This window comes from Thalassophryne amazonica, chromosome 4 (assembly GCF_902500255.1).
Source record: "Thalassophryne amazonica chromosome 4, fThaAma1.1, whole genome shotgun sequence".
Lineage (NCBI taxonomy): Eukaryota > Metazoa > Chordata > Actinopteri > Batrachoidiformes > Batrachoididae > Thalassophryne > Thalassophryne amazonica.
In genome coordinates this window covers 136,500,335-136,524,518 of record NC_047106.1, presented here as the reverse complement: position 1 = coordinate 136,524,518, position 24,184 = coordinate 136,500,335, and the positions used below count along the sequence as shown (strand labels likewise).

The 24,184-nt window shown below is 42.6% G+C and overlaps 1 protein-coding gene across 1 annotated transcript in view; it reads right to left on the bottom strand.

The window, feature by feature from the left end:
* Positions 1 to 24,184, bottom strand: part of LOC117508815 (mitogen-activated protein kinase kinase kinase kinase 5-like) — a 183,957-nt gene that overhangs the window by 105,126 nt on the left and 54,647 nt on the right. The window contains exons 2-9 of the mRNA XM_034168648.1: positions 23,338 to 23,395; positions 23,062 to 23,152; positions 22,922 to 22,986; positions 19,032 to 19,087; positions 18,815 to 18,862; positions 13,970 to 14,012; positions 6,581 to 6,653; positions 206 to 337 (exon numbers count right to left, since the gene is read on the bottom strand). Of these exons, the coding sequence (XP_034024539.1) occupies positions 206 to 337; positions 6,581 to 6,653; positions 13,970 to 14,012; positions 18,815 to 18,862; positions 19,032 to 19,087; positions 22,922 to 22,986; positions 23,062 to 23,152; positions 23,338 to 23,395 (566 nt within the window). The remainder of the gene's footprint in view (positions 1 to 205; positions 338 to 6,580; positions 6,654 to 13,969; positions 14,013 to 18,814; positions 18,863 to 19,031; positions 19,088 to 22,921; positions 22,987 to 23,061; positions 23,153 to 23,337; positions 23,396 to 24,184) is intronic.

The following is a 24,184-nucleotide window of genomic DNA, read 5'->3' as shown; positions in this document are numbered from 1 at the left end:
TGTTGGTGGAGGTTTGTGCTCTAGTTATGCTCTAGTTGCGGTCTAGTTATAGATTTATGTCAGGAGTTTCAACATGCATGTCCACAATGGATCCACTGTGGTGACACTGATCAAGATCAAGCCCGAAGAAACCCAGAAAAAATTAGTTTAGCGTGGGCAAAGATCCACATGTGTTTTTGTGTTTCAGTTAATCAGTTGGACCTACCGCAGCGGGTGGACATCAAACATCGGCGGTTGCAGCTCTGCCAGCTCTATAGCTGTGATTCCCACTGACCAGACATCACAGAGTTCATTGTAGCCACCTTTCATCTCCACCGCTGCCACCTCTGGAGCCATCCTGAGGACAGGAACAGGTGCATGTTCACAAACAACCACACTGAGTCTGCACACATCTACATTACACAGTGAACCCATACAGTGTGGGACCCCTATGTGACCTCATTCTGCTTTTTTAGATGAGAGTCAATGACTCCTAATGGACAGGAGACCTAAAGTATAACATACTGGCATAATAATGACTAATAATCATCACAACACAACATTGGGCTTCAAGGGCTCAATGCAAAACATGCTTCGAGTTCCAGAAGGCTCACAACTTGCAGATCTTGCAGAAGGCAGTAGCTGTTAGGTGCAGACAGTCTTGTATAAAGTACAAGTATCTTGCCATAAAATTACTTTGGTAAAAGTTAAAGTCTCCTTTCAAAATATTACTTGAGTTAAAGTCTTAAAGTCTTAAAGTATCTGACATTTAATGTACTTAAGTATCAAAAGTAAAGTTCTCATATAAAATGCACTTTAAGTAAAAGTATTGAGTAAAAGTAAAATCCAAAACGAGTGCAGAGTGAAACGACGACATAAAAAGAAACCCAATGTGGTGTCTGGAGACACCGGTAGGGGGCCTCAGCACCTATAAAAGGCTGGATCCTCTTCTGGCGGAGCAGCTGGTGTTTTTAACGGGATGAGTGAAGTGACAGGTGGATGTATATTGCTGTAAATAAACCCACACACACTTTTCTGTTAAACACAACAGCCAGGCTCTTGTCAAACAGAACAGTCATTTATAGCTGTACAGTTGTGCCAAATTTAAGGAAAAGTTAAAAAATAAAACAACTTTTCAAGCATCACCACCACCAACCACTGCAAAGCAACCAAACATGGAGCTCTTTGCGCTCTCGAATCCAAAACACAGCACCGCTCTTATGCTGTGCTTCTCCGCAAAAACTTCAAATAACATAAAACAAAATAGACATGCCAGCCAGTTTTGTCTGTACTGAAGTTTTCCCCTTAAGTGTGTGTTAAGGCCGATCGTGCGCTGGACTCAAGCAGGTGCCGATCCATGTGTATGTGTGTGTGTGCGTCGGCGTGTGCGCATTTGGAGTCCAGAGTGCAGATGGCCCCCTTTTCACCCTCCGGTCTTCATCTTCTTCAGCAGGGTGCAGATTCAAACTGTCATCTTTTATTTTTTTGTCTTTTAAACTTGTTTTATGCCAAACATGGAACTTGATGCTGCAGGGGAGAAAGGTGCTGTGCTCCGGCTGTAGAGGACTGTCTTCCTGGTACGGCATATCGCTGTGCTCCAGCTTACTTTCACCTCTGCAAACACATTTCTTCTACTTTTGTATTGTAGTAACAAGTACCAAAGATGGTTACGGGAAATGTATCAGAGTAAAAGCATACACTTTATTTAGGAAATGTAGTGGAGTAAAACTGAAAGTCTCCAGAAATGTAAATAATGCAGTAAAGTACAGATACGTCAGTACAGATGGGTGTTGTGAACACAAAATCCTAAGCCCCTTTTCCAACTCCTGATTAAAACGTTCAGTCTGACCATTAGCTTGTGGATGATACCCAGAAGTGAGACTGGAGGTAGCCCCGAGGAGACGGCAGAATTCCCTCCAAAATCTAGCAATGAACTGTGAACCCCGGTCGGAGACTATATCCATGAAGGCGGAATACGTGAGTAAGCATAACCTCAGCTAGTTCTTTGGCAGTAGGTAAGTTAAGTAAAGGCACAAAATGACACATCTTGGATAAACGGTCAACTACAGTCAAAATGACAGTGTGTCCCCTTGATGGCGGAAGTCCAGTGACAAAGTCTACAGAGATGTGAGTCCAAGGTTGTCTAGGTATAGGAAGAGGCAATAATGTACCAGCTGGTGGACGTGAGGAGGATTTATGCACCGCGCAAACCTGACAGGCATTCACAAACTCTGTAACATCAGTGATCATACGTGGCCACCAGAAACGTTGTTGTAACACATGTATAGTTTTCTTTATTCCTGGATGGCAAGCAAAACAGCTACTATGTCCCCAGTTAATCACCTCCCCCCTGAGCGAGGACGGAACGAACAACTTGCCCGGTGGACATTCAGTGGGTATGCATTCCGTCTCTAGAGCAGCTTTCACCTGGGATTCTATTTCCCAGGTTATGGCAGAGACAAAACAAGAAGGTGGAAGAATGTTGCCAGGATCGGATAAAGCATCAGGACCATCATATTGTCTCGACAGCGCATCCGGTTTTCCGTTCTTAGTGCCAGGTCGATAAGCGATGACGAAGTCAAAACGACTGAAAAATATAGCCCACCGGGCCTGACGAGCATTAAGCCGTTTTGCTGTTCTTAAATATGCTAAATTCTTGTGGTCAGTATACACAATAAATGGCATTTGTGCCCCCTCCAGCCAGTGGCGCCACTCCTCCAAGGCCACTTTAATTGCTAGCAGTTCGTGATCGCCAATGCAGTAATTACGCTCGGCAGAAGACAACTTGCGGGACAGAAAAGCACAGGGATGAAGCCTTTGGTCTGAGGGATTCATTTGGGACAAGATTGCCCCGACACCGATGTCAGAAGCATCGACTTCGACCACAAACTGCCGTGCGGGGTCAGGAAGGTGTAGCACGGGGGCTGACGTAAAGCATTGTTTTAGGACCTTGAAGGCCTCATCACATTCCGGGGTCCACTTGAATGCCCGTAAGGATGAGGTCACGTTATGCAGCGGAGCAGCGACCGTACTGAAGTTTCGGATGAACTTACGGTAGAAGTTCGCAAAGCCCAGAAACCTCTGGACCTCCTTACGGTTCATCGGAACTGCCCACTCGCGCACTGCCGCCACTTTAACTGGGTCCATCTGAATCCTCCCTTCTGAGATTACAAACCCTAAAAAAGATACAGTTGGTCTATGGAATTCACATTTTTCTGCCTTAACATACAGACCATTGTGCAACAGGGTTTGCAGGACTGTGCGCACATGCTGGGTGTGGGTCTTGAGATCAGGGGAAAAGATCAAGATATCTAAATAAACGAACACGAATTTATTCAAAAAGTCACGTAAAACATCATTAACCAGATTTTGGAAAACGGCCGGTGCGTTGGTGAGCTCAAAAGGCATCACTAGATCAATGTGTTAAATGCCGTTTTCCATTCATCTCCTTGCTTGATTCTGACCAAGTGGTAAGCATTGCGGAGGTCTAATTTTGTAAAAAGCCTGGGGCCTTCTAATAACTCAAAGGCAGTAGAGATCAAAGGCAGAGTATAGCGGTTTTTCACAGTGATTTCATTTAATCCTCGATAATCAATACATGGCTGAAGTGACTTATCCTTTTTCTCTACAAAGAAGAAACCCGCCCCTGCGGGTGACGAAGAGGGACGAATTAAACCTGCTTCGAGCGATTCTTGGATATATTTTTGCATTGCGATGCGTTCAGGACCCGACAGAGAAAACAGTTTTCCCCGCGGCGGATTCGCCCCTGGCAACAACTCGATCGCACAGTCATAAATGCGATGAGGAGGCAGTGATTTAGCCTTAGCCTTGCTAAAAACTGGTGCTAAATCATAATAACAGGAAGGTACTCCCTCCAGATCAGGAGTACCATTAGATGGAGATGTAGGAATTTTAATCAAACAATTCTTTGAGCAAGGAGACCCCCATGAAATTATAGTCCTGTTGACCCAGTCAAAAACGGGACTGTGTTGTTGCAGCCAGGGATGCCCCAGAATAACAGAATGAGTCATCTTATCTAAGACAAAGAAGCTGATTGACTCCACATGGTTCTCATTGACAGTTAAGTGGACTGACTGAGTGCGGTGAGTTATTTGTCCCATATCATGGCCATCCACAGCCTTCACCACCAGAGGTCGTGAGAGACAGTAGAATTTAAGGTGCAGGGATCTGGCGATAGATGACAATATAAGATTGGCGTCCGACCCAGAATCCACAAAAGCGGGCACAGAAACGGAGGACTGATCAGATTCTAATTTGGCAGAAATGGTATTCTGAGAGGCCGAGGAATAAATTGAATTGTGACTCACCCGCACCGCTGGCTGAGAATTACAGGAGGCACCCTTGGCTGGACAACCAGAAACCACATGACCCAACCGTCCACAATAAAAATAGAGTCCATCCTCCCGTCTGCGGCGTTGTTCCTCCCACGACAGCCGTGTACGGCCCCGCAGCCACGGTTTGTCAGTGCTGCGGAGTGTGGAGCATGGTGGTTGGAGACGAGCCTCCCAGCGGGGCCGCTCAGCCAAGCGCCGGTCGATCCGGATAGCCAGAGTAATAAGATCATTGAGGTCATCTGGAAGATCCATAGGGATTAATCGATCCTGGATGTCCATGGAAAGCCCGTGAAAGAACACATCAAGGAGTGCGGCAGGATTCCATTCACTTTTGGCGGCAAGGATGCGGAAGTCAACAGCGTAGTCCGTCACCCGACGAGTGCCCTGCTTCAGCCTCAGGAGGGAGCGCGCCGCCTCGCGTCCCGGAGATGTGTTGGAAAACCTGCCGGAGTGCGACGGTGAATGCCTGGAGGGAGGAGCAAGATGGCAACCGACAGCTCCATTCAGCGGTAGCCCACGCCGCAGCCCGGCTGGACAGGTGAGAAATCATGTATGCTATCATCGCCCTTTCAGACGGGAACATAGATGACATTAGTTCAAAGTGTAGCTCACACTGTGTAATAAAAGGCAACATGTCGCCAGTCTCTCCAGAGAATCATTCCAGAGGGGAAAGCTGAGTGCAGATGGCAGCCTCCGGTGTAGGAGCCAGAATGGCGGCCGGCGGATTTGACTGAGAATGACTGGTGTTTCCTTTAACCGGGTCCGGGCTGGCCTGAGGGATGAATCTTAACAGGAGTTGTTCCATCTGGGAGCTTAAAGAGGACATGAAAGCATCTTGGCGTTGTGCTAGGTCGCTAAAGCCTGAGCTGAGAGCAGTGAGCCGGTCCTCTTGTTGGGCTAGCTGTCTGCTGTGATGTCGTACGGCTAGCTGGAAGGAACTCGAGTCTGCTCTGTTCATCGTTGGCCAGATTGTTCTATCAGGACTGATCCCACAGAAAAGCTGGACACAAATGCAGGACTCGATAACACAGCTCTGTGAGTAAAAACAGTTTACTGGAGCAGTAAACAGGGTCCGGTACACAAAAAGGCAGTCCAACAAGAGCAGAAATATTTGGAACATCAGGCTTTGACGTGGTCGATAATACAGGCAGATGGTCATAACACATGAGAGGCAAGCAGGTCAAGAATACACAAAAACAGAGCTTGAGAGTAGGCACAAGGCACAACAATCTGGCGAAGGAAGAAGGCAAACAGAGGAGCTTAAATACACCCAGGTGATGAGGTGCTGATTGGAAGCAGGTGTGCGTGGAATGCACCAGAAAGGGGGTGTGGCCAGAGAGAGGGAAACACCCACCACCAAGAGCCAGCAGAGACGAACAAGAGAGAAAGGGACAGACAGACCCAAAAGGGAAAAAACCCCACAAGAAAAGCAGGCGAACAATAAAAAAGCAACCAAAACACCCCAATAGCTCACATCCTGATAATAACCATTTATCTGCTGTAGCCAGGTGAAATGTAGGTGTCCCCCTAGCCTTCTCCAGGGGCTATGGTCCTCAGCACTCATCCACCTACAGCAGATGGCCAAAATGTCAAAGCTGAAGCTCCTTCACAATGCACCTGATGCACCTCATCTAAGTAACCTCTGCATTGATGCAAAATTATTCCAACAGCACCAAAGATTCTCTAAAATCCTGGCTGGCATACGCATGTTTCTACAGCTATTGTCCCACATAGACACATAGAGGTGATGCTGGGAACTGTTAATAGTGTGAACACAAGAAGTCATCAGAGTCATGTGCACATGAGCGACGCGTTTAAGAACAATTAACACACCCATGTATTTGCAATTATATAGGTGGACATAAAAGCATGCACAAAGTGATGTGGAAAATGGCACTAACAATGGCTGTGTTAGCGTTGTTCGAGCACCTTGCAAATGGTGCAATCCCAGTTCCCAGGGAACATAGGGCCAACACATATTAAAAAGACAAACTCAGGCACACTCATCAACAGAATTTCCAAGTGGGAAAAAACCTGTAGAACCCAGTGGGAACCCACACAGACATGAGGAGAACATGCAACAGCCATACAAAGAACATGGTTTCATTTCCACCTGGGACCTTCTCGTTGTGAGACAGCAGTGCTAAGTAGCAGTGCTGCCCTGACTGTAGTAATGTTATTCTAAAAGGTAGATCTGAAGACAATTAAAAATTTCAGAGACAGTCATTTCGTGCTTTTGACCTCACCAGTATGGCGTCCCAATGAATGACATCCGCCGGGCAAGGGTGGCTGTGATCTGAGCTGAGATCCCAAAGTCAGCTACAAAACAAGGATCAAAGAAAAAAAAAAATTAAAATCCATCAATATCTTAACAATAAAATAAAATCCATGATTGTCTTATTAAGGGTCTTAACTTGTTGTCATTGTCATGTGGGACTACGTTCATATGTGTGGTTTGTATTTTCTTTGTATTCATGTTTGGGGTTTTTCATTGCTTTGTGTTCAGGTTTTGTTTTACTTTGTGTTTCTCTAACTGCATGCTCTTGTCTTGTGTCTGAGGTGGGTAGGTCTTGGTGTGTCTTGTCCTTTCTGTTTGCCACATCTCCTTCCTGATTGTTCTTTCACACATGTTCCTAATTTTCACCTAATCACTTGTGTTATTTAAACCCTCTGTTTTCCCTCCTGTCTTTGCCAGTTCGTTGTACCTCGTGTCTTCACTACCAGCCTTTTCACAGGCCTTGTTCCTTGTGTGACCTTTGTGGCTGGGACGGTGGTGGGATCGAACCCCGGACTGCTCAAACTAAAGACCAGAACTCTACCAGGTCAGCTAGCCAAGCTAGCAGGAACATCTTTTCAATCCGGACTTCATCTTGCTACATTACTCAAATTTGAGAGTCTCTCCTTGGCATCCTGTAGGGGTCACCGCACTTGTTTTTGCCGCGCCATGTTTTTTTTAACCTTTTGCCTGTTTTTTGACCTCTAGATAATCTCATGATTTGTATACTGCTGCTGATTTTGGCTTGCCTTGTTCCTGTATTGACCTTTCCCTGTTTATAAGGCTTAAATAATGAGGTGTGAGGAAGGTTCTGGAAGGGGTGTGAACGAGAAAGACAAGGGCAGGTGCAAGAGGGTGCAGTGAGACAAAAAGCAAAGCAGACTAGAGCAAGATAAAAAAGTGACAAAAAACAATGGTGAAAAACATGACATGCTCAAGACAAACAATAATTAATGTGAACAAAACAAAAGGGGGAAGCTAGGAAATAAAGTAACAAGCCTAAAAAGAGGATATTAAGGAAATAAATGACTATGACCAAGTAGAAGGAAACTGATTTTAGCTAAAGTAAAGTAAACTGATAATCCAACATATGATCAAGACAAAATAAACAAGTGATTCAACTCATGGTTAAATCAAATCAATTTTATTTATATAGCTCCAAATCACAACAAACAGTTGCCCCAAGGCGCTTTATATTGTAAGGCAAAGCCATACAATAATTACGGAAAAACCCCAACGGTCAAAGTGACCCCCTGTGAGCAAGCACTTGGCGACAGTGGGAAGGAAAAATTCCCTTTTAACAGGAAGAAACCTCCAGCAGAACCAGGCTCAGGGAGGAGCATTCTTCTGCTGGGACTGGCTACCCAATGTAAAACAAACAAAGGCTGGACAATAACCAGAACGGAACTTGACTCATGACAAAAGTACAGTAAACAGAAAATACATGATAAACAGAAAACCAAACCAGTGACAAAAGCATAATACAAGAAATGAGATAAACAGAACCAAACTAAGACTGAAGTGACTAAGGGACCATGAGCAAAATAATAATAATAATAATAATAATACAATAAATGAAAACAATATGGCAAAACAACTACAGAAACTAAGACAGAACTACACACATGGCAAAAATTTGATACACCGAAGATGAATGCTGAACAGCAAACCAAACCAATGACAATGGAACATGACCAGTGTAACAGTTTATCTCCCCCCTTGGATATCTTACCTCCGGCGGAGTATGATATCTTAGGATATCTTGCCCCCTGGGGGGTAAGGTGTCCTAGGTTATCTTACACCCCACCATGGATATCTTACCCCCCCACCCCGATATCTTGCAAAAACATGCACATATACACAGAGGCCACTTAGCTTTTAAGGCCAAATTGAAGTTTTGAAAGATATGTTTGTCAGTATGTATGTTTTTTATTTGTTTGTTTGTAATCATTGCATTTTTCACCTTTAACTCGCTGTGCAGCACACAGTTTACATCGCAGAATCTTGCAAGTTCACATATAGGCATCCTAGTAAGGTACCAATTTTGTACACAAAAGGATCAAGCTCAAGGTCAAAGGTCAAGGTCACAGGAAGGTCAAACACTAAATTCACCTAAACAACTTTCCTGGTTGAAATTTTTGAAATAGAGCAGCCATAGTAAGGTACCTTTCAGTACCCAAAAGGATCAAGGTGAAGGTCAAAGGTCAAGGTCGCAGGAAGGTCAAACACTATATTCGATGAAACAACTTTCCTGGTCACAATTTTTTTAAATTTTGCCTCAAAATTTGACATGAACATAGTGATAGGCCTTGCTCATAAGTAATTGACCTTTACCTTCAGGGTGTTGCTTCAGGTCAAATGTCACCTAAATTAGATCAAACTTCAGACAAAAGTAAAACATGTTGTGCAATATGCCAAATTAAAGGGCTTGATGAGAGGATCCAGAATATAGCAAAGGTTTTAAGTTACAGAGTGGCTATATGCCCAACCGTTGGCTCAATATAGTAAATACGCAAGCATATATGCCCAACCACAATCGACCAATGGGCATGCTTGTAAACTCACTTCTGGTTTCAATGCGGGAGGGGAAAAAGGCGGATATTTTCTTGCCAGCTGCAGGAGGGTTCACAGCCCGTGGAGGAGCTGTGATCTAAAGCGGTTCTGTTTGGCTCATCACACCCAGGGAACTGTGTCAAACTAACACCATCTTACAGCCAACAAGCAGCATTTTGTTCAAAAAATGTTTTGTTGTTGTTAACAGGCTTCTGTTCAAAATACTTATGAAGTTTGTCTGTTTTGATCCATTACGGTGTTTTCGCAGTAATTAAAGACGACGCCATTAAATGTGTCAAACATACACCGCAGTAGAGCCTTAAAAAGTGGTGTAAAAAAACGTAGTTTAGATGCACAAAATGGGTCAAATACACGATCACGGTTGGGTGAATAAGATAAGACATTATACAACCCCTGGCAAAAATTATGGAATCACCGGCCTCGGAGGATGTTCATTCAGTTGTTTAATTTTGTAGAAAAAAGCAGATCACAGACATGACACAAAACTAAAGTCATTTCAAATGGCAACTTTCTGGCTTTAAGAAACACTATAAGAAATCAGGAAAAAAAAATTGTGGCAGTCAGTAACGGTTACTTTTTTAGACCGAGCAGAGGGAAAAAAAATATGGACTCACTCAATTCTGAGGAAAAAATTATGCAATCATGAAAAACAAAAGAACACTCCAACACATCACTAATATTTTGTTGCACCACCTCTGGCTTTTATAACAGCTTGCAGTCTCTGAGGCATGGACTTAATGAGTGACAAACAGTACTCTTCATCAATCTGGCTCCAACTTTCTCTGATTGCTGTTGCCAGATCAGCTTTGCAGGTTGGAGCCTTGTCATGGACCATTTTCTTCAACTTCCACCAAAGATTTTCAATTGGATTAAGATCCAGACTATTTGCAGGCCATGACATTGACCCTATGTGTCTTTTTGCAAGGAATGTTTTCACAGTTTTTGCTCTATGGCAAGATGCATTATCATCTTGAAAAATGATTTCATCATCCCCAAACATCCTTTCAATTGATGGGATAAGAAAAGTGTCCAAAACATCAAGGTAAACTTGTGCATTTATTGATGATGTAATGACTGCCATCTCCCCAGTGCCTTTACCTGACATGCAGCCCCATATCATCAATGACTGTGGAAATTTACATGTTCTCTTCAGGCAGTCATCTTTATAAATCTCACTGGAACGGCACCAAACAAAAGTTCCAGCATCATCACCTTGCCCAATGCAGATTCGAGATTCATCACTGAATATGACTTTCATCCAGTCATCCACAGTCCATGATTGCTTTTCCTTAGCCCATTGTAACCTTGTTTTTTTCTGTTTAGGTGTTAATGATGGCTTTCGTTTAGCTTTTCTGTATGTAAATCCCATTTACATACAGTAAAGTTTGCATTAAGGCGGTTTCTTACAGTTCGGTCACAGATGTTGACTCCAGTTTCCTCCCATTCGTTCCTCATTTGTTTTGTTGTGCATTTTCGATTTTTGAGACATATTGCTTTAAGTTTTCTGTCTTGACACTTTGATGTCTTCCTTGGTCTACCAGTATGTTTGCCTTTAACAACCTTCCCATGTTGTTTGTATTTGGTCCAGAGTTTAGACACAGCTGAATGTGAACAACCAACATCTTTTGCAACATTGCGTGATGATTTACCCTCTTTTAAGAGTTTGATAATCCTCTCCTTTGTTTCAACTGACTTCTCTCGTGTGGAGCCATGATTCATGTCAGTCCACTTGGTGCAACAGCTCTCCAAGGTGTGATCACTCCTTTTTAGATGCAGACTAATGAGCAGATCTGATCTGATGCAGGTGTTAGTTTTGGGGATGAAAATTTACAGGGTGATTCCATAATTCTTTCCTCAGAATTGAGTGAGTCCATATTTTTTTCCCTCTGCTTGGTCTAAAAAAGTAACTGTTACTGACTGCCACAATTTTTTTTCCTGATTTCTTGTAGTGTTTCTTAAAGCCAGAAAGTTGCCATTTGAAATGACTTTAGTTTTGTGTCATGTCTGTGATCTGCTTTTATTCTACAAAATTAAACAACTGAATGAACATCCTCTGAGGCCGGTGATTCCATAATTTTTGCCAGGGGTTGTATTTATCTGCCCAACGGTTGTGCATGTAATGTTCAATGTATGACTTATCTGCCCAACAGTTGGGCGAATAAGGTAAGACATTATATTTATCTGCCCAACGGTTGGGCGTATAGCCTTTGCCTTTAAGTTATGATGTAATTTGATGACATAAAAAATGAAACAAATTATTATTTGGGTTGATAGGGTTCTAATAAGGAATAGTTTGCACCATCAGTCATGCTTAGTTATCACGTTACAGGGTAACATATGTCACCTGTCATAGTATCCAATGGACATCAACCTTGTTTGACCTTTACTTTGGAGACCAAACATTCAACACAGTCAGAACTATTCCATTTATTAATCCTTTCATTTCACTCTTTATATTTATAACCTAGCTTGTACAAAAGAGATTTGAGAAATACTATTTGAGAATACTATTGTGTCTGTGTGTATGTGTTTGTGTTTTTGTGTGCATGCGCACATGCTACTGTGTGTTCTATACATATACTATGGATATTTTATGCAAAACTAAACTGGAGGATTTTCCATCACATCACATATTTCAAGTTGTCTTTCATGTCCATATATTTGTGAGTATATTTGGAAGGGGGATTTAAAGATACTACACAGAGCTACAGATACACACAGAAAGAATACCAATATCACTCATCATCAATAAAACCGCTTCATCGGGGACCATAACTCATCCATGAAATATAGAGTTGTCAGGGACTGAGGTGGCGAGGCACAGCGGGCGGATGGACACAAATGCATGACTCAGATGTGGGTTAAGGAAAAGGCTTTATCCAAAAAACAGGCTCAGGTCGATACACAGGTCACAAGCAGGCAGGCGGCAGTACAGACAGTGTTGAGGCGGCGGCGTGGTCAGTGACAAGCAGAGTTCCAGCACGAGCAAACAGGTGTATCAGAGAAGGCAAAAATGTAGTCAAAAAACAAGCAGGGTTCAGGCACAGAGAAGCAAGTTAACAGGCTCAGGCAGAAACGTGGTCAAGGACAAGCAGAGGTCAAGAACGGCAAAAACACAGACTATGACAGGATACAGGTGGCTTGGAACGAGGCAGAATGCACAACGAACTAGCAGTGAGCTGTTGAAGACAAGGGGTTTAAATCAGAGGATAATCAGGGCGTGATGAGATGCAGGTGCAGGAAAGAAGGCGTGGCTGAGTGAGACGAGTGGAGTAAAGAAGGCGTGGCTGAGTGAGACGAGTGGAGTAAAGAAGGCGTGGCTGAGTGAGACGAGTGGAGTGACAGGTGGGCGTATCAGACAGAAGCAGGAAAAAGAGGAATATGACAGTGACAGAACAAATGTTAAACAATAAGGAAATAATGATACCTATAATACAAATGTGGTAACAGAATAAACAAAGGCAGGAACAGAACAGAAAATTAAAGGCTGGACCTAACCTAGATGAGAACTCAACATGTGGCAGGAGTGTACAGAAAACCCTGATTTACAAATGTGCTCAAGACAGTGACTGAATAACCAGAAAGTAAAGGATGAAGACTAAACTAGAACAGAACTCAAGTGGCTGAAGTGTAACAGATAATCCTCAAAACTTAATGTGATAAAACAGTATGACTAAATAAAAAGCAGAGACTAAACTATAACAGAACTTAACGTGGCTGAAGTGTAACAGATCATAAAACCAAGACCAAAGTGGAAGAAACAGAAAATAAACATTCAGGGTCAGACAGAAGGACAAAGAGAGGGAAACAGACAGAGACTGGGGGACAAAACCAGATTCGGGGCAGGTCCAGGGCTAAAACCTGACAAGAGTTTAAAGGTTGCTCTATCCTGATTGGGCCTTATCAAGGTTTGGGTTAATCAGTGCTGCCCTGTAGGATTTTTTTTAACCTTTATTTAACCAGGACAAGACTCATTGAGATTAAGAATCTCTTTTTCAAGAGTGTCCTTGCCAAGAGGCAGGGCAGAGTTACATACACAGTTACATTTACATAGTAAACAGACACTTAAAGGAGATAATACAACCAGGTAAAACATCTACAGGTTTGTTTCAAGAGTGATTTAAAAGTGTTAAGTGGCACTAGCTCTTTCAGTCTAAACTTGTTTTGGAGTTAATTCCAAGAGTGGAATGTTGTCTGTCCTGGGTTGGGTGGAAGATTTCCAGGGTGGCGCGTAAGAGCACAGCAAATCCGAAGTGGATCTGAGTGTTGATTTGGCACAAGTTTTACACCGGATGCCTTTCCTGAGGCAATTCCACGTTACATAGAGAGACGGGCAGGGGTTGGGAATGAACCAGATACCGTCTGGACCGAAATCAAGTGCACTTGGCCACCGCTCCTGACAATAACTCAAGTTACATGATTCAGACAAATGGCTTCCTACAAATTTTGTTTTCTGAAAGTGAACGTCCGACAAATACAGACACAAGTAGGCATCAAGTGACTCACCAGTGCCAACTAAATATTTGTGATCAGACAAATAACGTGACATACTTTTCAATTTGATTGGAGCATTTTTAAATGGTGCCCCCTGTGTAACTCTTCATTGACCCTCGACCTGCCACTCTGGGATGGTTATCATACCTTTTCAGTAGGCCGTGGTATACTGAGGCTGAATTGTGTGTTCTTTCATCCCCTAAAAACGTGTTTGGTCCATGGACTAATTTTTAAAGCATTAAGTGTAAAATGGCCCTTTGATGTGAGCAGGTGCAGACAAAGTTGAACCCACCGAGTTTGACGTCACCTTGATCGTTGAGGAGGATGTTGGCCCCCTGCAGGTGAAAGAGGTAAAAACACAAAGAAACACAGACATCTAATTACATTATGACTCAGCTTTAACCGTGAAAGGATGTTCATCACTTTCATTTCACAGTGTTTAAGATGAAAATCACAGATACGTTGAACACTAATTTAAAAACACTGTGTGTTTGCGGACAGTGTTATTTGCTGTAGTAGACTGTGTTTGTTGATATTTATTTATTATTATCTTTGAGGTGTGCCACTGGCATGTTTCAAATTAGATTTCAAAGATTTGTTTTAGATTTTTGTTCAGATGAAATACTTTGAATAGAGCACAGGATATAAGTAGGGGATGATGGATTTCAAACAAGGTTGTGCATTCAAAAGTACTGACTTGTGGTTTTGATAATCAGCTGCTTCAAACTCATAACTGGAGTAACTATTAATACAGAATAACAATTCTGAGGTAATAATTTTGTAAAGTTTTGTTAATTTGCAATAGACTCATGATGTGTTGACCTGAAGTGAGAGTTGAATTTGTTCTTTGAATCTAAATCCAGTTCAGTTCTTCTTTCTAAGATGCACATAGTTGACAAGATCATTGGATGAATTCATCAGATTTTATGCTGCATTAAATTATTCTTGAATTAACTGATTTGTTGCAACACTAAGAACTTCACTGAATTGTCCACACTTTATTAAATATCAGATCTTTGGTATTATGAATTCTCAAATCCTGTTTGTGGTTGATTCTCTGCTGCACTCAGGGCCTTATATAGGAATGTGAAAGGGGGGGTTCAAATCCTTGAGTTGGGGGTCCAGTGGGCCGCAGGGCCCCTGGTGGGGTCAAGGGGCAACGCCCTTGTGGGGGGCAAAGCCCCCCGAAGCAGAAGCTTTTTGAGGATTTCGAGGGGTAAAAAGCTACATAAATTTCATTTGAAACCCAAAATATATCATTTTAGGAAATACATTTTGATATACAAGTAGTCCTTGCTTGGGATTGGATCAGTTGCCATAAGAACCACCCAGGAAGAACCAAGATAACATTAATGCAAACTTTATACCTGCCTGTCGTTTGCGAATGACGCAACCGACAGGTGTGAAAAAACTCACGCATGCGCACGAAGGTTCAAGCTTGGCTGATGCAAGCGCACGATTCAAATCCATATGGTTTTTGCAAAAAATAAAAAGGTCGGATAGTTTTCTAACAGACCTCGCATTTAGCGGTATTAATATTCTCGTTTACATTATGAATATGTACGTATATGTACGTTATGTATTAAAATAGCGGTATTTAATTTGGTGACCTAGTTTAACTCGCGAAATTTGCATAATAAATCCCATGCGAATATTTGCACCTTTACAGTATTTGCAACAGGAAGGAGAAGCTCCCTTTATTTCTCAGCTTATACAACCCCTGGTAATAATTATGGAATCACTGGCCTCAGAGGATGTTCATTCAGTTGTTTAATTTTGTAGAAAAAAAGCAGATCACAGACATGACACAAAACTAAAGTCATTTCAAATGGCAACTTTCTGGCTTTAAGAAACACTATAAGAAATCAGGAAAAAAAAAATTGTGGCAGTCAGTAACGGTTACTTTTTTAGACCAAGCAGAGGGAAAAAAATATGGAATCACTCAATTCTCAGGAATAAATTATGGAATCACCCTGTAGATTTTCATCCCCAAAACTATACTCAACAAAAATATAAACGCAACAGTTTTGGTTTTGCTCCCATTTTGTATGAGATGAACTCAAAGATCTAAAACTTTTTCCACATACACAATATCACCATTTCCCTCAAATATTGTTCACAAACCAGTCTAAATCTGTGATAGTGAGCACTTCTCCTTTGCTGAGTTAATCCATCCCACCTCACAGGTGTGCCATATCAAGATGCTGATTAGACACCATGATTAGTGCACAGGTGTGCCTTAGACTGCCCACAATAAAAGGCCACTCTGAAAGGTGCAGTTTTGTTTTATTGGGGGGGGGATACCAGTCAGTATCTGGTGTGACCACCATTTGCCTCATGCAGTGCAACACATCTCCTTCGCATAGAGTTGATCAGATTGTCAATTGTGGCCTGTGGAATGTTGGTCCACTCCTCTTCAAAGGCTGTGCGAAGTTGCTGGATATTGGCAGGAACTGGTACACGCTGTCGTATACGCCGGTCCAGAGCATCCCAAACATGCTCAATGGGTGTCATGTCCGGTGAGTATGCCGGCCATGCAAGAACTGGGACATTTTCAGCTTCCAAGAATTGTGTACAGATCCTTGCAACATGGGGCCGTGCATTATCCTGCTGCAACATGAGGTGATGTTCTTGGATGTATGGCACAACAATGGGCCTCAGGATCTCGTCACGGTATCTCTGTGCATTCAAAATGCCATCAATAAAATGCACGTGTGTTCTTCGTCCATAACAGACGCCTGCCCATACCATAACCCCACCGCCACCATGGGCCACTCGATCCACAACATTGACATCAGAAAACCGCTCACCCACACGACGCCACACACGCTGTCTGCCATCTGCCCTGGACAGTGTGAACCGGGATTCATCCGTGAAGAGAACACCTCTCCAACATGCCAAACGCCAGCGAATGTGAGCATTTGCCCACTCAAGTCGGTTACGACGATGAACTGGAGTCAGGTCGAGACCCCGATGAGGACGACGAGCATGCAGATGAGCTTCCCTGAGACGGTTTCTGACAGTTTGTGCAGAAATTCTTTGGTTATGCAAATCGATTGTTTCAGCAGCTGTCCGAGTGGCTGGTCTCAGACGATCTTGGAGGTGAACATGCTGGATGTGGAGGTCCTGGGCTGGTGTGGTTACACATGGTCTGCGGTTGTGAGGCTGGTTGGATGTACTGCCAAATTCTCTGAAACGCCTTTGGAGACAGCTTATGGTAGAGAAATGAACATTCAATACACGAGCAACAGCTCTGGTTGACATTCCTGCTGTCAGCATGCCAATTGCACGCTCCCTCAAATCTTGCAACATCTGTGGCATTGTGCTGTGTGATAAAACTGCACCTTTCAGAGTGGCCTTTTATTGTGGACAGTCTAAGGCACACCTGTGCACTAATCATGGTGTCTAATCAGCATCTTGATATGGCACACCTGTGAGGTGGGATGGATTATCTCAGCAAAGGAGAAGTGCTCACTATCACAGATTTAGACTGGTTTGTGAACAATATTTGAGGGAAATGGTGATATTGTGTATGTGGAAAAAGTTGTAGATCTTTGAGTTCATCTCATGCAAAATGGGAGCAAAACCAAAAGTGTTGCGTTTATATTTTTGTTGAGTGTAACACCTGCATCAAATCATCACGCAATGTTGCAAAAGATGTTGGTTGTTCACAGTCAGCTGTGTCTAAACTCTGGACCAAATACAAACAACATGGGAAGGTTGTTAAAGGCAAACATACTGGTAGACCAAGGAAGACATCAAAGCGTCAAGACAGAAAACTTAAAGCAATATGTCTCAAAAATCGAAAATGCACAACAAAACAAATGAGGAACAAATGGGAGGAAACTGGAGTCAACGTCTGTGACCGAACTGTAAGAAACTGCCTAAAGGAAATGGGATTTACATACAGAAAAGCTAAACGAAAGCCATCAACACCTAAACAGAAAAAACAAGGTTACAATGGGCTAAGGAAAATCAATCGTGGACTGTGGATGACTGGATGAAAGTCATATTCAGTGATGAATCTCGAATCTGCATTGGGCAAGGTGATGATGCTGGAATTTTTGTTTGGTGCCGTTCCAATGAGATTTATAAAGATGACTGCCTGAAGAGAACATGTAAATTTCCACAGTCATTGATGATATGGGGCTGCATGTCAGGTAAAGGCACTGGGGAGATGGCTGTCATTACATCATCAATAAATGCACAAGTTTACGTTGATATTTTGGACACTTTTCTTATCCCATCAATTGAAAGGATGTTTGGGGATGATGAAATCATTTTTCAAGATGATAATGAATCTTGCCATAGAGCAAAAACTGTGAAAACATTCCTTGTAAAAAGACACATAGGGTCAATGTCATGGCCTGCAAATAGTCCGGATCTTAATCCAATTGAAAATCTTTGGTGGAAGTTGAAGAAAATGGTCCACGACAAGGCTCCAACCTGCAAAGCTGATCTGGCAACAGCAATCAGAGAAAGTTGGAGCCAGATTGATGAAGAGTACTGTTTGTCACTCATTAAGTCCATGCCTCAGAGACTGCAAGCTGTTATAAAAGCCAGAGGTGGTGCAACAAAATACTAGTGATGTGTTGGAACGTTCTTTTGTTTTTCATGATTGAATGAACATCCTCCGAGGCCGGTGATTCCATAATTTTTGCCAAGGGTTGTACATACTAACATGTTTTTACAAACCAGACAAGTGTAATTGTGTGTCTACATGGGTATTTACAAGCCTACTAATCTGTTTGATATCAGAGGAGGATAGGGACCAGGGAGCAAAAATTCTCAACCCCCATGGGAAAAGTTTATCTAGCAGTTTCCCCTTTCATCACTTAAGGGATTACTCTGGCAGAGGAAATTGAAACTTGAGGGTGTGTGATAATAGCTGTGTAACAGTTAGTGCTTGTTGCTTATTATCAATGAAAATAAAATACATAACGTTGATATCCAGATGAGAAAAAAATCAGCAGAAAAAATCTGCAGAATTCTCGGGGGGAGTTCGGTTGAACCCCCTGAACCCCCTCTATATACGGGCATGGCACTGACCCACTTCTGCAGACTGGGTGGAACCAACTGATGGAATGCAAATAAAAGGAAACAAAAACCGTTCAGCATCACAGTACAACATGTTCACCTTGATGTCTCGATGGATTTTCTTCTGTGCATGGAGGTACTGCACACCCTGTTTACACACAAATACAGTCAACCATCACACAGGAGCCTTTGCTCCATGATACAAAATATCTATGTCATAAACTATTTAACCGATTAAACCCCTTTACTCACTCAAACTATTATTAGCAGTTTAACATTTTCCTGCTTTAAACAGTGAGTAATTAATTCCTGCGTACCTGCAGCATCTCCCTGCAGATGTAGGCTATCTGTGGCTCAGACAGCGGGCCGGTCACTGTGCAGGGAACAGGGAAAAGGTGAATTTTAGTCATCCAGATTTATTATGAGAGAAAAGAAAGTTTGCAGTGTGCAACAAGGCGGTTTAAGTATGGATTAGAAATGATTGTGTTTGGCCCCGTTCACACATAGCACGAATAAGTAGGATTCACGAGTAGGGGCGAATCATGGCGAAACTGTCCAATGAGCGAACCCCGAAAACATTGAGCCAACATCGGGAGGGACACCCAGTTGGGTGGGCATGAACGTTCCCATTGCAACGGTTTCATGCATGCTTGTGCACGTGCATGAACACTTTGTGAGCAGCTGGAGTGTGTGGAATCACATCACACTGCTGGTGGGGAAAAATACACACCATAAAAAAACCACCACAATGTCCATTATTTAATCCCTCTTATTGAGCGGACAATAAAAGTATGATCCCTCTGTTCCTCTGTATATGAGCCATGGTCACAGACGTACAGTCATGAAATGACATGAATGAAGCAGTGCGCTCTCATTATGTCTTATTATGTCCAGCCGAGTATATAAACAATTACTACAATCACCAGACACTGATAGACTAGATATTGGTTTATAATTAGTGAAAACAACTGGGTTAATATAAATAATAAATAAAAGGGGACCCAATACAGAACCCTGCAGTTAAATAATCCTGGTTAAATAAAAAATAAATGCTACTCATGGGATTCAAACCTACAATTTACAAATGCTCTGATTAACAGACAGAAACTTTACCACTGTGCTACAATCACTGTCTTATAACAGGAGTGTAAAATGCCTAAAATCAACAAGGAAATAAACGTATTTTTTTTTTTAAAAAAAGAGAAATTAGACAATGTAGACGAAGAAGTTTTTGTCATCTTTAATAACAGTGAAAAAAGCTCTGTAATAACTGACAAAACAGCGTTTGTTGCAGCATATTTTTGGTGATACATAACTGAAAGTGACGTATTTGTCACACTGTTGGCTTGTCATAGTCCTGTTGTGCACTGCTCACAGGACACGCGTCAGACAGACTTGATATTCAGATTACCTGCTGCGTGTCCACATGATCTGATGGTCCATTTCACCTGGGACATCTTGTCAATGTGCGTGCGCTCCAGTTTGTCACAAAAGCAATATATTTTATGTATTTCCACGTGACGACAGCAAGCACATACAGGTGCATCACGGTGGACAGTTGTAAGGTCATGTCCATCAAAACACGGTACATGTTCTGTAGCTGTGACGTCCAGGAACAGAGATCTCAATAGGTCCATCTGTGAGGAGACCCCAGAGAAGACCCAGGACTAGGTGGAGAGATTATATCTCCACACTGGCCTGGGAATGCCTCAGGATCCCACAGTCAGAGGTGGTCAATGTGGCCCAGGAAAGGGAAGTCTGGGGTCCCCTGCTGGAGCTGTTGCCCCCGTCATCCAAACCCGGATATGCGGTTGAAGATGACTGATTTTTTTATTTTTTATTTTTAACAGTTGATTATGACCAAAGAGCTAGCAAAAACAAAACAAAAATTTATAATCTCGACCCAAATGTAGAAATCGGCTGCATTATTTATTTATTTATTTATTTATTTTATAATCAGCAGGTGTCGTTCTGGTGATGACGGAGCAACAATATAGCTGAGGGCTGAAATAGAGTGCAGTCTTCAGACAGTTGTTGTTTATCCTTCATCTGTCCACTTATGATCAACTTTTATTTTTCAGGATTTTTGGTATTTTTTGGTATCACCTACACTTTAAAATTGTGTTGCTTCCATTTTCTAATAATTATGCCAACGGTTCTTGTCTTCTACCAAGCTGCTTGCCTGTTGTCCTGTAGTCCATCCCAGCCTTGTGCAGGTCTACAGTTTTGTCCCTGGTGTCCTTAGACAGCTCTTTGGTCTTGGCTATGGTGGACAAGTTGGAGTGTGATTGAGTGTGAACAGGTGTCTTTAATGCAGGTAACAAGTTCAAACAGGTGCAGTTAATGCAGGTAAAGAGTGCAGAATACGAGGGCTTCTTAAAGAAAAACTAACAGGTCTGTAATATTGTTAATTTCTCTCAAAAATTTATTTAATATCAACTTTCTGTTTTTGCAGTGTTTTATTGTTGACCCAAAATACACAAGCATACCAAACGGCAAATGTCAGCTCTTCCTAGTTTGTGCATGATCGAAGCCACCCACACAAACACATGCATACATGCACACTGAGGCCACTTGTCTATACATACACACACACACACACACACACACATATATATATATATATATATATATAGAGAGAGAGAGAGAGAGAGAGAGAGAGAGAGAGAGAGAGGCCACAAATGTTGTTTGTACCAGGCTGTAAACATGTTTATTTCTTCTTTGGACAAATTGGACAATTGAACATGGGCTTTTATGGCTGCTCCATTCACCACAGCCAGTGCTGGAAAGAAATGTTGACTTCCTCTGCACTGCTGACTCCTGTAGTCTGTATTCTATCCCGATAAACCGAACAGGGGGGGAGAATTTGGATCAAAAGCGGCATGGAAGTGGCACAATAGACAAAAGATGAACGCTGGGTGGAGAGAGCTGGAGAGAGTGTCAGAAACTCAACCAAATGAGAAACACCTCTGAAACTGAATCAAGACCAAAACAGTGAAGTGGGCAGAACAGAGGGCCCAGTGTGGTTTAGTCTGCCCTTTTTGTCAGCCTCTGCTGTTTTCGCTGCTCTCAGTTCCTTCGTCTGTCTTAGTCTGTTTCCCTTTGCTCACTCTTTTTCTGCCCTCATCCACTCTGTCTGCCTCAGCCCCTGATTCCTCTGCTTCTCTTTATCTCCCTCTGGTGTTCTGGTGGGTTCCTTACACGTCTGTTCCTCTCTGCCTCCCTCTGGTGTTCTTCTGGGTTCTTTACACATCCTTGGACTTTGGTTGAGCACCTGTATGGAGTCCACACCTGCTCCAAATCAATCCCTAATCAGCTGGGTTATTTGAGTCACTGTCTGTCTTTCCTCAGGTTGTGGGTCCATTGCTATTTGCCTTATGCTATGTGCATTTGCAGTAGTCACATGGTGACTGGCATTCCTATGGCTTCCTGCTCCTTACCAAGTCCTTGCAATTTCTCATTTTGTCTAGCTGTACACAGTTTTGCTGCTCTTTAATTCCAGCCATGTCTACTGCCTGAAGAAGACTGACGTTTTGCACTCTCCCTCTGTTTGAGGAGAGAAGAGTTGCATCTTTACTCCAACCTCTGGTGAGGCATTGCTGGACTTGTCCAAGAAGATTGAGCATCCAACTAGTCTATACACTGCTTTCTGACAAGAGTGTTTGGGTTTTGGTTGAACTTTCCTTTAAGGAGGAAGTTCCTCAGCCTGTCTGCACCAATACCAAAAAATGATATTTGACTTTTTGTCTGCACGTGAAAGAAGTACCTAAGTTATTCTGCACTGATAAGTCTGCACCGATACCCAAGACGATATGTGAGTTTCTTTTTGCAATTTTTGTCAGCACAGATACCAAGGAAGAAACCTGAGTTTTTATCTGCACTGTTACTGCACCAGTACTGAAGATATCTGAGTGTGATCTGCACTTTCACACCTGAGCTTGGACTGCACCTTTAGTAAAAGAAGCCCTAAGGTCCTGAACACCCTGACCAAGAAGAGGAGCCTTGGAGTTTGTCTGCTCTGTGATCTGTCTTTTTACCAGTAATGTCAAATAAATTGTTCTTTTCTCCATCCCGTGGTCCTGGCTGCTCTGCATTGTGGGGTTATCTCTGTTCCTGGCTCCGCCACCGAACTGTGTCACCCAGACAGGTGAGAACAGAGCCAAGAATCCCACAGATGTGTGTATTGGTCACACAGGAACACACTGACCTTGGTAGATATCCTGAAGGGAGCCTCCTCCACAGAACTCCATACAGATCCACAGAGTGTTGGCTCTGCACACAAAGAACACACATGACCAACGGCATGAAAGCTGAATGTGAGACGGACAGCGAGGACAGATGCGTTACCGTATGTAACTGCCGTAGTACGCCACGATATTACGATGTTTGCAGCTCTTCACGATGACGATTTCCTGCTGGATGACAGAAAAATCGTCCTCTGTGGCAGCAGACAGACAGAAAACACACATTTATTTATTTTACAGTTTAATAATGTGAAATTCAGTGTGTCTACTGAAGCAGGTAATGCCAAATTTTATTAAACAGCAAAAATAAAACTAACGAAGCACCAGCGAGTTTTCTGATTTCACTTAAATAAATGAACAAATAGTAAATAAAGGTGACCTGGTTCCATCTTGATGACCTTGATGGCCGCCAGCTCTCCGGTCTGCTTACTGCGCGCCTGAAGACAAGCACAGGGTCACATTTGAACACTGCAGCTCTCTCTGAAATGGTATTTTTGTTTTTCCTTGTACTGCTCAGTCTGCTTGTTTGCTGTCCACATCATGCTCATATCACACATATTTAGAGCATCACAGACCCACAAACTCAACACGGTGACCTTTAGAAGTGTGACACCGCACAGGATGGACTCACTTATATTTGGTTAGTCACACTGTTTATTTTTCATGGCTTGAAAAAATAACCTGACAAGATGACGGAAAATAAATTTGTCAATCACCAGTCTGGAAGGTCTCGATTTAAACCTATAAATAAGGTTTCTTCAAGTTTCACCATCCCATTCCAACACAACACACGGTATCAGACTTCATCAGGCGTCGACGAGTACTGAGGAAATCTTCAATATCCAAATAATTTCACACAAAAAACAAAGTGGACAACCATTACACTGAAACCTGCTTTGAATTAGAAACACTGCACAACATCCATTTATTCAATTAATCAAAGAGCTGTCTGTCTGTCTCTGTGTGTCTGTCTGTCTGCCTGTCCATCTGTTGGTTTGTCTGCCTTGTCTCTCTGTCCACCTGTCTGCCTGCCTGTCTCTATGTCTTTCTGTCCTTCCGTCTGCCTGCTTGTCTCTTATTGCCAATAAAATTAAAGGAAGAAGAAGGACAGCATTTCTCTCAGCACTTTTCCATCCAGCAGATGCTCAAAGTCCTTTCTTGACAGTTGGGTGAACTGAGGCAATGCAGGCTAAATGGTAAATGGACTGCATTTATATAGCGCGTTT